The sequence below is a fragment of the Gopherus evgoodei genome, chromosome 22 (assembly GCF_007399415.2).
Source record: "Gopherus evgoodei ecotype Sinaloan lineage chromosome 22, rGopEvg1_v1.p, whole genome shotgun sequence".
NCBI lineage: Eukaryota > Metazoa > Chordata > Testudines > Testudinidae > Gopherus > Gopherus evgoodei.
The window spans coordinates 1,715,168-1,728,234 of record NC_044343.1 but is presented as its reverse complement, the minus strand read 5'-3'; the positions used below and the strand labels follow the sequence as shown (position 1 = coordinate 1,728,234).

The 13,067-nt window shown below is 42.2% G+C and overlaps 1 protein-coding gene across 1 annotated transcript in view; it reads left to right on the top strand.

Annotated features, from left to right (window-relative positions):
* Positions 1 to 13,067, top strand: part of ELL (elongation factor for RNA polymerase II) — an 80,881-nt gene that overhangs the window by 31,858 nt on the left and 35,956 nt on the right. Inside the window, 2 exon segments of the mRNA XM_030540096.1 lie at positions 5,835 to 5,846; positions 5,848 to 5,883. Coding sequence (XP_030395956.1) covers positions 5,835 to 5,846; positions 5,848 to 5,883 — 48 coding nt within the window.

Below are 13,067 nucleotides of genomic sequence, written 5' to 3'. Positions count from 1 at the left end.
AGGGCTAGTTCGTTCCTTAGCTATGGCTGGGAAGGGTGGGAACTTTTTGCCTTAGGAAGCACCTAATGGAAAAGGCCACGAGGCAGCAATTGGACCCAGACTCGGGCACCCCCTGTACATTTGCCTAACTCAGCAAAGACAATGCCTCCTGCCAGAAGGTCCAAATCAGGAGCGGAGTCTACTCTTGGCCGGGTCTTGTTGGGAGAGCAGGGAGCATTCTCATAAGCATGAGGCTAAGTCTTCCTCCAAATCCACTTGGAGCAGGTCTGATCCAGCCCTGCCTAAACCAAGCACTATCTCAGCTCAAGAGAATTTAGGACATCCTAAGTCTGAGGCACAATACGAAAGCGCACAGTCTAGTATTCTGTTGGCACCGTATCAGAATTGTTTGGTGCCCGTGCCTGTGGTACTTCCCAAGCACAAACCTGGCATCTGCTGGTATCAGTGACGACTGAGTGATTGAGAACACCGATCATCCGCGGTTCTATCTTTGCTTTCAGCAGCTATGGCACAGATTGTCTCTATTGCAGCTCCTGCGGCCCAGGCAGACAGGACTCTTCTCATGCTGGGAAGAACAGACAGCTACACTCCTCCTGAGGACATCTTTGCTCTCCCAGTCCTGGAGTCTCCCACTCCTTTGGGTCCCTCCCTTTTGAGAGAGGTGGTTGTTCTACCAGGGAGCCATCCTTTGGAAGTTTATCTCCCCTTCCATCTTCGGGCTGTGATTTTCCTCCAGTGGCACCCTCGGTAGCAGCATTGTAACTGGAGGTTCTTTGAGATGTGTAGTCTAATCAATCTGTATTCCATTGTTTGCCCTCCTTCCCTCTGCTTCGGATCTTCTCTGATTCATAGTGGAGAAAGAACTGGAGAGGCAGTCAGACTGATATACTGTTTATCTCCTTAGTCAGAGGCCTGAGGTGAACCAGGGCACAAGTGTGGACCAATGGACACTGCTTTCAAAATTCTCCAGCCCTGGGCACATAGAGCACGTGTACCCACAGTGCATACAGATAGGGACCACACATCTCAAAGAACCTCCAGTTGCTGTAAGATAAGTACATTTCTCTTTTTGATGACAGTTCACATCCCAGAGCTCTTTTGTACTGAGGCTGCTACTTTGAATGACATTTGAAAGGCTTTCTATGCAAACATAATGCCTAGAAATATCTAAAAAAACGAGTGCTTATGTTCTGCAGAAACTGAATTTGACTGCAGATTAGCAGTTTGAAACCTCTAGTCTAGAGATTTTGTATTTTAAAAACTTACTACTGTACATCACTGATAACTGAGGTGTGGAGCAGGAGCAGTGAGAGCAGCAGTTAACAGATTGGAAATGGAGAGACAGGTTGTGTCTCCTAGGGAACAAGTGAGTGATGGGGTGTAAAGTGGAAGGTTCCCTGTTTAAATAAGTGAAATCTTATGTTAACTGTGCGGATCTGGGAGAGAGGTAACACCTGTGAACCGCAGTGGGAAGGATCATATTTCCTGAATGAAATGAATGAATTAAGAAAAACGTATCTTATTTCTCATTCTAGGTAAATGCTTAGTAGGGCTTCTTGGCCATCTTTCAAAAATAAAATTACATTTGAGACAGTCTTCTCCCTAGCTCAGATGCTATATGATGTGAGAAATCTGTGCTTACGTCTAAGTCTTTAGTAGATGATTTAGTCCCTAAACTTATAAGATCTCCAATTAGAGACACGAAATGGGGGAGGTAATATATTTTATTGGACCCAACCTCACCCACCTTGTCTCTAATATCCTGGGACTGACATGGCTCCAGCTACACTGCGTACAAACTCTCCAGTGTCTGACTTCTTGGCCCTCACTCTTAAGAAAAGGTGTCCTACTATAGAAAGGACCATAGCCATGATTTAGTACAGCTTTGGTCTAATGGTGCTCTTACTAGAGAGAGCACAAAATGGCTACCTCACTGTTACTGTCATACAGGATGTGGCTTGGAGACACCTGTCTTATGGATCAAGGTCTACTGCTGTGGGAAGTATCTAATAGTCTTTTTGGAAAGGGTGAAACCTTGATAACCTTTCAATTCATTTATCATGGCCTGTAGTTCCTATTTTGAGGCATCTGAAACAATAATGAAACAGAGCAAATAAGACTATGTAGTGTATTATGTCCACTGTTTGGATTTGCCATAGACTGGGTAATGAAGAAGGGTGTTAGCCATGTGAGTAGATCTAGACCATGCCAGTGATGCTGCACTAGAGTGTCACTGCCTTAAAGCTTTCAAGACCGATAACATGGCAAAAATAGTAGGCCAAGCATGGCTCAGAATTAGTTACACCAAAACAAACATCCTCAAAGTGTAGATGTCAAGCGTTGTCATCACAGTAGAAGGCAAAAACAAAAGGAAAGTAGAACAGTTCCTGGGCAGCATCATACTAGCCAATGGAGACCTTAAGAAGGAAGCAACACTTAGTTAGGAAAGGCGTCCACAGCAGTTGTTAAACTCAACATATGGAAATCAGAGATACTAGGAGAAAACTGAAAATCAGATATGTCAGAACAAAACCGAGCATTTTCAATTCAAACATAATCTCAGTGCTAACATGTAGCTGCGAGAGCTGGAAATCTACCAAACCGTTGGACCAAAACTAGACTCCTTCAGAAAGAAGTGCCTATGAAAGATCCTGGTCACTGGATGGAAAGACTTGATCACCAACGAAGAGATCAAAGATATTGCCAACTTCTGGCCGTAGGAAGGGAAGAACAGTAGATAGGGTCGGCTCTAGGTTTTTGCAACCCCAAGCAAAAATTTGGCTGCCTGCCACCCCAGCCCTGGACGTCTCACCCCCCCCAACCTCCTGCCGGCCCCCAGCCCTGGGCTCTCTCTTCCTTCCACTGGCCCTAGCCCTGGGCTTCTCTCTCTTCCCACCCCCCACCTGCACTCCCAGCACTGGATTCTCTCTCCCCCTCCCCCCAACCCGCACCCCCTCTTTCCCCAGTTCTGGGCTCCCACCCCACCAGTGCTGACTCTGCCCACTCCCCCTCACCTCAGCCGGTCTGGTGCTGGCAGGGTCGGGGTAAGCAGCAGGAGTCACAGGCCGCGCCTCAGCCCAGAGTCGCTCCGCCAGGGCTCCCGCCTCCAGGACCAGCCAGACCCAGGAGGGCAGAGCTGGGGAACCACCCAGCAAGGGGGCTGAGGAGCCGGGGCAGGGTATCCCCAGAGGGAGCAGAGCCCCAGAGACTGAGGCGTGGGCGCTGCACGGCAGTGCCCCACCCTCGTATGGCCTCGCTGCTGCTGCTTCTCTCGCGCCCTGCCACATCCCTGGGTGGCTCGGGCCGCTTCACACAGCCCCAGCTGCGGCGCTGGGGGGTGGCCGCCCTGTGGCACCTGCAGACAACTCCTATGTTCCCGTGAGGCAGCCCCCAGCCTTGACTGTCCCCGGCTAGGAGCCTGCCCAGCCCAGCCACAAGGTGCTGGTGTTGCTCCCCTGCAGCGCGAACCGCAGCAGCTCCATGGCGCCCCTGCACACCGGCGCATTGCTGCTGTCAGGGCTGGCTCTAGGCTTTTGCCGCCAGAAGGAAAAAAAAATGGCCATAATGCCGCCCTTGAAAATGTGCTGCCCCCCAGCATTGCTTGGTTTTCTGTGCCTAGAGCCTGCCTTGACAGTAGATAACTTTTGAGCGTAGGGGAAGTACAGTGTAAAATAAAGCTAAAGCTCGTCACCTAATTCATGAGACTCCTTCCCCTGGAATCTTTCATAAATCAGCTTTTACTTCTGCAGTGGTGTGAAAGTGAATGTTGCTTGTTTGGATATGGTACATTTTAATAAAATAATTCTGTGATTACAAATTTGTCATGATTTGCATACAATATGTCTGGACTTCATGGGATTGCTTTTTATTCCAGTTAAGTAATTTCCAGATTAATTGCAGATTTTAAATCTGTAATTAGATATAGAAGTGCAATGCTCTTATGCAATGCAGTGTTCTTTAAAATGCCTTCAAATTCAGTGTCCTCTAAATTAGTCATATGGATTTATGGACATACACTGTACAGTACATGCTGACACGAAGAACAAGAGCTGCCAGTCCTGTCTATGAAACAGTGTGCTGTTGGTATGCAGTGTCGTGGTAGTTAAAGAATTTAGTGAACCCTGTATGAAGTGCCATGAGAGACGTTTATCATTTCACTATGAAGTTACATTGTCTGCAGAGTATTCAGTACAATGCAGAAAGTGAGTGCTTTCCAGACTTCAAAGACCACTGGTTTTCTTTAGTGATAGTGGATACCTGACTTGGTTACATTGTTGGAAGTTATGTTTAATGACTTAAATCATAATGGATGTGTAGTGACAAACACCCCGTGGATTTCGTCTTGCTCTAAGCTTGTTGTTTGTCTATAGACTTTTTCTAGATCAGGGGGTTTTCTTTGCTAAGCCACAATAATTTGATGTCAGTATGGAAAAGATCCCTTATGGAATTCAATAGGGAAAACTCTGCTTAATAGACTCTGAAGCCATTAACTCTTCACAGCGAGGCACACCCTCTTACATATGCATATTTCTAGGGCATTAATCATTGAAATCTGTGAAATGTTGGGAGGTCCCAGATAAATGGAAAGTAACACAGAAAACGTTCCCCTATTGTGTGCACCCAAACACATCAAAAAAGTTAAAGCAATTCAGAGAGAATCCTATGGAATGTCATTCCTTTGAAATGGCATCGTACAGGGTATAATGTAACTACTTGCTTTTCATCACTTCGGAAGGCTGGTATTGAAATCAGTCTCTCCCTACCAAAATGTATTAATTAATTAAACATGCTGCTCACCCTATCAGTAGAGCATGATGGCTGGGCTGTGAGCAAGTGTCTATTGCGTTAAAAATGCACTGAAATGTTTTGGGGTTTAGGAGTGAAAAGAACCTACATAGATTACAACCAGCTTCCAAACCAATTTGTAGTTATATGCATATCGTAGTATCATACAAGCTTTAGTAGTCTTTTAAGTAATCACTTCAAACATGATTATTCTTTAGCCTCCATTGCCATCAAAGGTTAAGGTATCAGTGGAATGCATCCGGTATAATATGGTTTTTTTGGATTACAGTGTACCCATAATCTAATAAATGTAATGATTGAATTCAATTGTCTATTATAAGGACTTTTATAGGGTTGTGACTGACAAACAATAGCGGAAACTTCCTGAAATGAAAGCAAATTAGTGTCACAGGAAAACAAAAACCTTTTTGAAGTGGACAGTCGAAAAAACATCACAACCTCATTGTAAGATATTGTTAACAGGAACCTGACAGCTAGTACGTGTGAAGAGTTAGGTGGAATGATAATTACCTAAAATGCTAGATTTGAGTGCTGTAACAGATTTTTCCCTTATATCCTCTACTAAGATGTAGGCTTACAACTACTTAAGCATTGCAAATATACAACCAATGTGTCTGTGCCTCAGATATAATGCTTCAAGGGTGTAAGGTAATGATTACAGGGATCAGGAAGGAATTCAGTATGTGGTATTTCAAAGGTGCCAGGAGATATTATAGTATTTTTGGCGTTCCTCTGAAAAATGTATGAAAGAATGTAAGGGGCAAAGTATACTGTTGGGTATTGGACACTACTGATGGCATAATAGACTAATGTCTAATTCAGTATGGCATTTTTTATTATTCTAGGGATGCATCCCTATTAATTTACAACTTAAAAGATCAGTAGCAAAACTTTGTGGTTAGGTTCACTATCCCTTTTCCTTCAAAATATATATACTGTAGTGTCCTTGTTAATGCAAACTGAATTATTGAATATTTTTGGTAGTGCATGTTATAACTGAGACTGTTTTGGTTTTTCTTGTTTTGTAGGACTCTGTTGCCATTGAGACCAACAATCCAATTCCAAGGAAACCAAGGGGTAAGTTTTGTGTATGGGTCTGGCTGGAAAGGCTGTCCCAGGGATGTGAAATACTGACTGCTTTGAAGTTAACCTATCTGAGATCTGTCCTGGGTTCAAAAATGCATTAGATGAGTTCATGGAGAATAGGTCCATCAATGACTATTAGCCAGATGGTCCAGGATGCAACTCCCATGTTTCGGGTGTCCTTAAGCCTCCAACTGCCTGAAGTTGGAACTGGACAATGGGATGGATCACTTGAAATTTCCCTGTTCTATTCATTCCTCTGAAGCATCTGGGCTCTGGTTGCTCGCCAGAAGACAGGATACTGGGCAAGATGGATACTGGTCTGACCCAGTATGGCTGTTTCTTATGCACATATCAAAGTCTACCTTACTGGGTGATATGATTTTTTAAAAGCATTGAGTTGTGTGCACACAGTATTTTCCAAGTAAAAGCATTGGGTGTTTCTACACAGACTGCCTTTCCTTACAGTTTCTCACCATTGTTTATCACTGTTGATAGCCATGGTGGGGCACAGTAAAAAGCCTTGTTGCCAAGAAGAATAAGGAAATCAAAAATACAAGTGATACGACTGTATGTGATAAGTGTAGCAATTCATGGAAGCCTTGCCTATGCCCTGGGGAACACACCTCACCCAACCTGGCATTCTGATGCTACATTTTGAAGTGTGAATCAGAATAATACTGTAGGCTGAATTATTAGTGCACTGTGATATTTGGCTTGACATAAAATCAGTCCCAAGCAACTGTGCAGCTCATGTGTTGAGCACAGCTCAAAGTTCTTCTATTCAGGAGTCTTGGTTCCTTTAATCATTTCTCTTCCTTTGCTGAATTAATCAGATGTTTATGGAAGCATGAAACTGATTTAGTTACTGACAAGGGAAGGGCTAAATTTCCATTATCTCAATAAAAGTAACTCAACACCTCGATACATTTTAAAGCTGGTCACTTATAGATCTGTAAATACAAAAGGTGTTATTTTTAATGTGGGACTCTCAACTAGAAAGAAGAAAAATTCCTCATCAATTCTGCTGCTCAGTCTTGACGCACTCTTTGTATCAAAGCATTGCATTAGTCTTAGAATTGAGTCATCTTAATTATCATGTGTTGACATGCTCAGCATAGGAAGGAGAGCTAAGAATGGAGTAGCTGCCTTAATACTAGATACCCTTCTTGATTTTTTTTGTTTAAATGATTTCCTTAACGGACAATTCTACTCTGAATGGCACTGTACGTTCCCTTACGGGGTATGCCTCTGTTGCAGTTAGATGCCAGCTGACTTGGGCTAAGGAGCTATTTAATCGTTGTAGACATTTGGGTTAGGGCTGCAGTCCAAGCTCTAGGACCTTCCCACCTCACAGGATCCGAAAGCCTGGGCTCCAGCCGAAGCCCAATGTCTACACCGCACTTAAACAGCCCTGAGCCCAAGTCATCTGTTTTAATTGCCATGTAGATATTCCCACTATGTCTTAACTCCAGATCAAGGTTTGGTCCACTTCCAGGATGACTTTTATTCCTAATCACGGTAGCACCCGACTTACCCTGGAGTATGAAACAAGTTGTGTTCTTTCTACAAACCAGGTTCTGCTTTCATTTACATTGTGTGATCCCACGTCTTGTTTGTGTAGTTACACAGCTGTAACTGAACACTGAATATGGGCCCTGGCTTAAAACTGGTTTTGAACATTTTGACCTGAGTACCTGAACTTGAGCTCCTAGATTCAATATTAGTAACCTAAATAAAAAAATGGCCTTGGAGTGCAGAATATCTGCAGCTTTCAGTGTGATTTATACGTTGAAGTAAATTGTGTCATTCTGAGTTTACATCAATGTTAGAGAATTGGCCCTAAATAAAGAGCACGAACACACGGAGCCCAAGCTGTGGGCAAAGCTGTTATGAACAATTTCTTCTCTAAATAGAATGAGTTACAGAAACAACAATGGCTACAGAATCAACAGTGCCTATTAATCAGTGATTACCAAGATGGTTCTGAATGCTCTGCTTTGAACATTGATTTTTGTAACCGAGTTAAGAACTTCTATCAAAGTAGGTAGTTTTAGGTTGAAATGCAGTCCCAGCATTAATTGAACAAAAGTTTATATATAGCCCGGCAAAATGTGCAATTTTTCCCCCCAGGTGCACATGTAACAGTCTCAGTAGCATTGTGATGAAACTATTTGGAAAAGAAAACAGATCTGAGTATAATATGTAGCCAAAGGAGAGTGTTGTGGTTGGCACAGAGTGGGGACTGTAAATTTGAAGTCAGATTTTAAAATTGGTGTATGTAAGGCAATTTCTTCTCCTTTTGTTTAAAGGGCCCAGTTTATGCCCTCGATATAATTGCTTGTTAAAGCTGCTTTCCCTTGTTAAGATGAGAACTTTGCAAATGTGTGTTTGGCTCCTTCCCAACCCTGTTTAACCTTAACTTTCATGAGCCCCAAAAGTATACAAATCTCTTCCTGGATTTTGTAATAGGGTTTGTGCCTACGTCCAAGGCATTTTAGTTTTAAATAACTTCACACTGAAGGGTTGGCCACAGGTTCTGGAAGCCTTCCCTGCTGCTGCCAGCTCATCCCAATTGGGATGCTGATCTCTAACCCGAGGGAGTCTTTGGGATGGTGGATTGTGATGGAAGTCTCTGGCTGACATCTTGTATTAGTCTTAAACCTCATGTTGTTGTTGTTATGATGACATGATTTACTTCCGCAATATGCGGAATACAGCAAGGCCAATCTGTCCTGACCACTCAATGAACTGTTAGGGATTGTTTGTGTAGTGAAAATGACGGGTCTTTTCATAAAAATTCAAATCAATTCAGTGTGTATAAATGTGAAATACACATTGGAGAGAATAATTAGAACTCACACACCTTCTAGGTGTATTAACTGATGCACACAGGAAAAGTGGGGCATTACTGTGGTCAGCTCAATAAAGACCTTTGTTCAGCATGCAACAGAAGTCAAAGCAAACAAAATGTTATCATGCATAGGGAATAGGTGTAAGAACAACTCACAAAATGCTATAATGCATCCTAAAAATAGTCTTGCCTCACACATTGAGTGACCAGAACTGAACATTCCATCTGAAAACAAGATGTAGCTGATTTAGAGGGGGTAGGGAAATGGGCAACAGGAATGAATTGGTGGCATGGAAAATTGCTGTCCTATGCAAATTGAAAAACTAGGGACTACTTCCTCTAGAGGAGATAGGAGAACACGTTTTAAAAATACACAAAATAAATGGTATAGAGACGGAAATCAGGAGCACTGTTCTCTGATTTAAGTTGGTGCGGATCCTGTTGTAAGTGCACATGTGCCACGTGCATGTGCAATTGGATTTTTTAAGGAACTGTCCAGGCCATGCATGCACCCTATGTCCCTTCATGCTCTTGTATTGGGGATTTGAAACCTGTTGGCTTCAAGCACTACCTATCTTGTGATGGGCTAATTCCACTGAAAGATGAACACAGCAGGTGCCTCTTCCACTTAGTCCCATGTACTGAGCAGTTGTGCTTGCCAGTCACCTGCAGTGGAATCTACATGGATATGTACTTGAAGAAAGAATGGTCACTTACCCTACAATGACTGTGGTTCTTCTAGATGTTGTCAGTGTGGATCCCACAACTTGTCCTCTGTCCCCACTTTTCAAAGTCTTCAACAACATTGGCTTTGAATTGCAGGGGAAGTGTGGGAAGATTGTGGCTGCCCCCATTATGCCTTTGTATAAGCACCTGCAGTGGAATCCATTCCGACTACCACATCTTGAACAACCAGAGGCACTGTAAGGTACCTCTCTCTAATACAAGACCAAAGGGACCTTCAGTGAAATTGTCAAATTCAAACCAGGACTAGATCTCCTGAGGTCCCTTCCAACCCTAATAATCTGTGATTCTGTGATAACTTCCACACAACATAGCTAACCTGTGAGGCTCATTTCCACAGGTTATCACAGTCCAAGAGCTTATCAGGATTCAAAAAAAGATTATTGGTAACAAGAATATCTAGAGTTCTTATGGCAAATTAAAAAAAAAGAAAAGGAAGGGATATAAACCCTCATGTTTCAGGGCATCAGCCAAGCTTTAATTATTGGGGATCAGCAGGAAACTTTCACTGGTGTGGGCTATCTCGTAGCTGTCTGAAAGTTTCTTACAGCTTCTTCTGAAGTATGTGGGACTGGCCTTTGTTGATGGAATACTCTACCATGTGGCCACCAGTCTGTTCCTGAATGGCAATTACTACATTCCTAGTAGAGGTGGAACAGATTTATACTCAAATTTGAGGATATCTGGGGCAGTTTCCAAGAGAGATCTTAGCTTATAAGCAGGGATCTCGTTTCTTGGTTTCATTGTCTTGGAAAATGAAGTAGAGCAAAATTACACCGTCTGTTTCTTGGAAGCAAAGTTTTATCTTCTGACTCGCCATCACACAGGATTGCAGCTGAAATGAGAATCGAATTCAAATGCTGTGCTCAGCTCCCTCTCTCTTTTGTGATTCCGCGGCCATGGAATTTGTTGCAGAATCCACCCCTCGCCAAGGAAGTGTGCAGCAGAATCTGTGCTGTCATTTTGTAAATATTACACTTCTAGCCCTTATGTGGTTGCGAAGAAAATCTTCCAAATGTGAGAGTTAAATAGATGTTAACAAACTCTAGTAATTCCTTCCCTGCGCAGGTGCTCGCATTTCAGTGCCTTGTACTTTCGCAATTCTTCTAGCTCTCTAGCCCACCAACAAAACAGGGAAGCAAGGTATAATAGCTTTGGTAAAGTTTCAAACAAAAATAACCCCAAGCCCCTTTTTGGTTTTGGGTGCTGGAGGAATGCAGGGAAGGTGCCACTTTCAGGCTTTCTTTATAGATAGTGGAATTTTTTTGAAAAATTGCACGTGCGGCAGACACTCAGCATGGAAAATTCATGACCCAAAAGTTAGATTGACAGTTGTAAGCAATTGAAAACAGGGCTTTTTAATGGGATGTGTTGGGCAGCCTTAATTCAGTGGTGCCATCAGCCCTGCCTGCAGTGAAGAAGCCAACAAAGTGCACAAACTTCCCCCTTGACAGGTCACCTTTTAAGGATCTAAATATGATTTTCACTGTAAAACTTTATAATAATAAGAATTAGAAGTATTTTCCCTTTCTAGCTGTTTACATTATCTTCGTCTTCCAAGGATGTAGTTTAACAGTGGGAAAATTCATCTGAACAACTTCAAAGTCCAGCCCCTGCCCTCCCTATCGCGTCCCTTTATTTAGTGAAGTTGATATTGCAGAGTTACCAGCACCACTGGGAGGCTGCATTCTTAAAGCTAGTGCACTTTTGGCCTAATTGAATTAAAACATACTTTAAAAACAATATTGATGATAAGAACAGATTAAGAAAAAAGTTAGTGTACTTTATTGAGGTTTTTTGGCCATGAATTTAAAGCTTCACAGAATAGTTTTTAATGGAAACAGCTGTCAGTCATCTGTAATTGTAGTCTGTTGAATAAAAAGGGAATTAAGCAGTGTGATTACTTCTAACATGACCATTTAATGAGTGAAACACTGAGACTTGCGCAGTTTGAGCTGCATTGTGGGTGGAGAGAGGCTGTTGGCAGCTCTGAGCTGCCCTCTGATTGCCTTGTTGTCAGCTGTGTAATTAATTGCACTGCCAAGTAAAGGCCAAAGGTAGAGCTTTGAGGGGAAGGAGAACCAGCTCACTTGGGACAGATAGAAGGAGCTTTATCTTTTTTCATTGTCTTTGCTGAGTAGGACAAGAAGCTGGCAGTTCTGTAATCATCTGCTTTTAAATTTAGTATTTGTATATGTGAGCAGTTTAGCTTTAAACAATTTCTAGTAAATCTAATTCAAGCAGAACAAATAAGAGCTAAATCAGTAATTAATAAGACCTCACATCCAAATGATCACATGAATACCTTTTTTATCTATTATTTTTGGAACAAACTTATCTCCCCCCCATTCTTCCTTTATCTCTTCTCTTCTCTTCCCCCCCCCCCCCCCTTGTATGTTGCCTCAGAATGTATGTTGCTATGGAGATGATTTTGATATCGTAATTTTTAAGGGTCACAAGTTCTGTATCTGGGACATACTTCCAAGAGAATATAATTTAAAGACGCAGTTTCCAGCAGCACATGGTTTTTAAAGGCTGAGGCGCTTTTTCCCCCTGTATGCCTCCATCCTACAGAGAAAAAAAACCTGCAAATTATTTAGAAATGTTTTGGTGGGGATGGGAGGGAGCAGGGGGAACGAGAGGGTGAGAAACATTTTAAGACAAATGTGTCTTCCCTTACATTGGCATTAATTTTCTAGAAATGCTCTCCATGCCATTTGAGACTTCATTACCCATTTTAAAATAAGCCCTATGTCCACCTTCTTTCATTAGCATGTAATGTTTGCAGTAAGTACCTCAGACCACTGTCTCCCAGCTGTCCATTCATCCTCTGGAAATACCTTTCATCTTGATCATTATTCCATAATTAAAGTGATATTAAGGTTGGGAGGCACAGAAAGTTCAGGTTCAGAAAGTTCAAGGCATGGCAGTGGTTCTACATTGTCTAAGGAATGCAGAGCTGAAAGGAAGGCTGTCAGGGTTGTTGGCTCAAAATATGACTGACAGCTCTTTCAATTATTAATTTGCAATCAGGAGGAAAGATCTTCCAAATATGACCACTGTCCCAGGTGGATTACATTTGGGTTCTGAAAGCTTTGACAGGTCATCTTAATCACATGTTGGAAATTACACATCTCACAAGAGCAAGGATATCTTCAAATTAGCATGGTTTTGTTAACTATGTTCTTGGTGTGTTACCATGTAATGTTTTTATAACTTTCAGCCTTTCCAGAATGTCTTCAATAATAAAAATAGATGGTCATTGCTGTAGTGTTACTCAGCCTTAAAGCAAGTGCTGGATCCATTGCTGAAATAAACTGCCTTATGGTCTTCATTAAGCTCCTTGAAAGAGGCAAATCAGTTTGTTACATTTGTATAAAGATTTTTCATCATCAACACGCTTTAATTTATTAATTTTATAAAATATTCACTTTACTCTTTCCGTGAGACAGTTCTAAATTAGAGTTCAAAAGCGTCAACAAGGGTGGCAGTTCTTGCAGTGCAAATCATTGTGAAATGTACAAGAGTTGCTGAAGATAGTTTCTATTTCAGTAAAAGGATGTACTGAGGGTAGGGTTGG